This window comes from Caenorhabditis briggsae, assembly GCF_000004555.2.
Source record: "Caenorhabditis briggsae complete genome, chrI, whole genome shotgun sequence".
In the NCBI taxonomy this organism is placed as follows: domain Eukaryota; kingdom Metazoa; phylum Nematoda; class Chromadorea; order Rhabditida; family Rhabditidae; genus Caenorhabditis; species Caenorhabditis briggsae.
This window is the reverse complement of record NC_013489.2, coordinates 6,243,837-6,247,913: the sequence shown is the minus strand read 5'-3', so window position 1 is coordinate 6,247,913 and position 4,077 is coordinate 6,243,837. Positions and strand designations below refer to the sequence as shown.

The window sequence follows — 4,077 nt, the reverse complement described above, 5'->3', positions numbered from 1 at the left end:
ACAGGCGACAAAATTTCCAAACTTGTCTATTTGGTCTTTATTCCCATTTTTCAGAACTGTCATCAACTGGAAATACATGCTCACTTGATTGTCGTCTGAAACCTCTCCATTAATGAACTTGGGTCCGATTTCTAGTCGTTTGGTCCAGCCCTGCTATTAGAGGAAATGCTGTAACTTTTGTATAAGCTGTTTTGGTTTACAGAACATGTTCCACCTGACGTTTCGCGATCGGATTTGTACACCGCGATGCGAAAGTATGTTTCCGAATTCACAATCAAGGAAGAATGGAAGAAAGTGAGTTGTTTCAATTTTCTTCTTTCATTAAGCTTCATTTCAGAAATTGCTCAACTCCTTTGACAGCAAAATAGGTTTCCTAACGTCACATATCAAAAAGGAGCCACAGCAGGAGGAAACTTCTGAAAAACCAACACCAGAGTTGAAACAGGACGTGCTCCAAAATGTCGTCGAAACATCAGATGCTGTAACAGTTCCTGTTGAGAAAGTGGAAGAGGAAGCCGAGAAGGTTGGACCTGAGAGTATTGGATCCGAGAATGAAGAGAAGAAAATTGAACCGGGAAATGAGACGGACGAAAATAATGTAAAAACTGAGGAGCTGAATGATAAGGGGAACAAAGAAGATCCGACTCCGGACGATACAACTTGCGAAGTTGCTGATAAGAAATTAGAAAGTTTTGAGAACAACGTGCAAGAAAGCAAAACTGAAGATGCAGGAACTGACACCGAGCAGAAAAAAGAAGAAAGCTACGTCAATTTGAAACCATTGAGAGATGTCGGTCGTGTTCATGAATTTTGCAAACGTTACACTGATAATGAATGGGAGAGAATGCCTCATGTTGTCCAAGATGAAGTCATGCGGCAACGCAAATTTTACGGTTTTTCAAATAAGGTGAATATGGCTCTCAATAGTTCGTTTATATTCTTCTTCTTCCAGTTTTGACCGTCCAACTTCTTTCCGGTATCACCTTCTGCGATATCAACTGTTCCACGATTTTTTCTCCGCATTTCTAAACTGGTAATGACTAACGAGTTGCTTTTTTGTTTTTCTAATAAATATCCTCAAATCGTAACCTGATTCGTTTTTTTTTCGAGGTAAAATGCTTTTTGATATCTGTCTTTTTCGATTATTGCTATTCAGCTGTCATATTTTTCATAATTCTCATCATAAGACCGAAATGGTAGGTGTTACATACACTGATCACGCGAAGGAATCCGGAGACTCTCCAAAAGTGAAAAGCCAGGGAGAATCACCGGGAACGTTCACTGACTATAAAACCTGCCGACGTTTGTTGAAAATCGTCACTTGTCGAATTCATTAGCCAATTTTCAGAACCAAATTATCGAAACAATAAACATTCGTACATGCAACGCGAGAATACCGATCGTAAACCGACAAATTATACCAAGAGAAATCATATTCGTAAGGAGGAGCCCGTTTGCAACCAAGAGCTAATGCCTCTTTCCGACGATGCTTTTACCGCTGTATACGAGCCCAGAGTCTGGCAGGGGCTACCGCGGGAAGCGAAAGAAGAAATTATGAAACAAAGAAGACTCAAGCTTGGTAAATGTTCGCAATCAAATATCTTCATAGTCTTCAAATTTCGAGACCGTACGAATCCGGGAGACACCCAAAAGCGGGAGACACGAAAGCGGGAGACACAAAAGCGGAAGACACGAAAGGGGAGAAAGTACGCAATTGCTTACCGTAATCCACCGTTCCGTTGTAAAAAATTAGGCTATTTTTCAGTAAATTTGTGAATAAAATACCCGAGATAAATGAAAATATGTTTTTAAAAATTTTTAGACCTTTTTTATGCTCCTGATTATCATTTTCGGTCGTTTGGTTACTCTCGGTTTGGGAATTAACGGTGGTACGTTAAGCAATTTCGTCTCCCGCTTTCGTGTCTCCCGCTTTCGTGTATCCCGCTTTTGTGTCTCCCGCTTTCGTGTTTCCCGCTTTTGTGTCTCCCCGATTCGTACGGTCTCTAAATTTCAGCCCGCTCTAAACAGTCAGCATCTTCTAAAAATTAATGAATTCGACGGTGGATCGCCAAGCTCGAAACAACATGTCTCTTCACATCACACTTCTATAACAAGATTTCTCGCAACTTGCATCCAATTTCTTTCTTTCTATTAACACATGTTCAATTTATGGAATATTTTAAAGTCACCGATCTCTTGAATATTTTCACTTTATGAAATTATTATTTCGTCGCCCTGTGGTGTCGTTTGAAAACACATAAGTTATACGATTGCTGTTTTATATATTTTTTCGGTGCTTTTGTGAAACATCTGGTATTTATCCAGTGCAGTCATATGTATCAGGAATGTTCGAAACGGAATTCCGAGAATTTCGAAGTTGTTTTTTTTCTCGAAATTTTGGACTACAGTATATCAAAGGCGCACACGAAAAGTTCCCTTGTGGTTCTCGAGCGGAAGCATTTTTTCGCATTTTCGGAATCTGTTTGTCAATTTTTTTGCGCTTTTGTGATGAGAAAGTGGGGTTTCTACTATTAAATTGGAATTGTGAAAAACCCGAAATTCCGAAGTTTTGAAAATTGGAATATTCCGAATTGATGGAACTCGGAGTTCTCGAAATTCCGAAAGATTCCGAAAAACCCATTCAAAAGTATCCAATAAAGAAGCCTAATAACTAGCAATAACAATCCTGGTGGTTCAGTAGATTTTATTAGCTTTCAGTTGCTCAGCTCGGATTGACCTCGACAGTTGCTCGTCGGTCACTACACATTCCGAACGTCCCTAGTCACATTTATGGGGTTATTCAGTGAGAAGCAATTCGCAAATTGCTGGTTTTTTTCCTTATGCAGAAAGCAGAAATACTATACTTGTAAAATTCCGGGCCCGGGCAGGGCCTGAGGAAAATTTCAAGGCCCGGAAGGCCCGGTAGCAAAAATTTTGTCATTTTGAACCGAATTTTGAGCTCTTAAAGCAATTTTCTATATTTTTTTTGTGCTTTTTGGATTGTTTGTCTGTTTGATCAAAAAAAACTCGAAAAAAATGTTTTGATGGAAAAAAATCACATAAGGAAAATCACATAAAAATCACATAACCCTTATGTGTTTTTTGAAATTTTCAAAGCTTGTGGAATGACGGGCCCGCCGGGCCTCCGAAATTCGGGAAAAAGCCCGGCCCGGCCCGTTACAAGTATGAGAGAAACCAGCAATTTTGCTGGGGCCNNCCTGGCGAGCACACACGTGTTTTTTACCTGCACAGTACTTGAAGAATTGCTCTTTGTGTTGACTGACGAGAGGAATCTTTGGAACCAGCAAAACCACTCTGGCTGCTTTTTCCTGATTATGTCTTTCTTTGATGTGATTCAGTGCAGCGTAAATAGCCACTTCAGTCTTTCCGGCACCAGTTGGTGCGACAACTACACAATTCTTGCCTTTCAAAGCAGGTTGGACGAGTTCTTCTTGGTATGTACGAAGCTTGAGTTCGGCTATCTCGATGCTAGGACCTAAAAGAATAGGTGATGAAACTGGACAGATCAATTTGATTTTCTCACTGTATCCACTCTCTGATGGTTGTGCACGAATCTCTTTGAATATTTGTTCTCCGACAGCCTCCTCATTGATCTGTTGACCTTTTAGGATTAGCAGCCGTTGTCTATCCCGTTCCTTTTCTCTCTCTTTTAGCTCCACAGCATAATTTTTGTTCAAAAAGTACAGAGCAGCCCGATTCGCTGGATCGTGTGTTCATTGTTTTGAGCAATCCGTAAAACCATTCTTTGTGTTCATTCTTCTATTTCCTATCAATCCCACGAACTCCAGGATCAGAGGAGATCATAATAAGTGTTAGTGATCGAAGGTGTTATTATTTCCTTCCCAATAGAGCGTCGGATTGGGGGTTCGAATCCCGTCCGGGGCAATACTCTTTTGATTTCTTTTTCTTGATCGAGTACAGAAAACACGGCGGGAACGATAACGGAATAATTATGAGAATTTAAAAATGTGTATCTTTTCGAATTTCACCGTTTGCATAAAAGAGAAATATCATATTTGAGACATTCACAGCTTATTCAGAATTGTATTCATTATT

General features: G+C 40.0%; 1 protein-coding gene across 1 annotated transcript in view; it reads left to right on the top strand.

The window, feature by feature from the left end:
• Positions 1–1,776, top strand: part of CBG08273 — a gene marked incomplete at both ends in the record, with an annotated part of 5,311 nt that extends 3,535 nt beyond the window's left edge. The window contains 5 exons of the mRNA XM_002639890.1: positions 203–294; positions 338–926; positions 1,111–1,302; positions 1,349–1,579; positions 1,625–1,776. Of these exons, the coding sequence (XP_002639936.1) occupies positions 203–294; positions 338–926; positions 1,111–1,302; positions 1,349–1,579; positions 1,625–1,776 (1,256 nt within the window). The remainder of the gene's footprint in view (positions 1–202; positions 295–337; positions 927–1,110; positions 1,303–1,348; positions 1,580–1,624) is intronic.
• Positions 1,777–4,077: the final 2,301 nt, after the last annotated feature.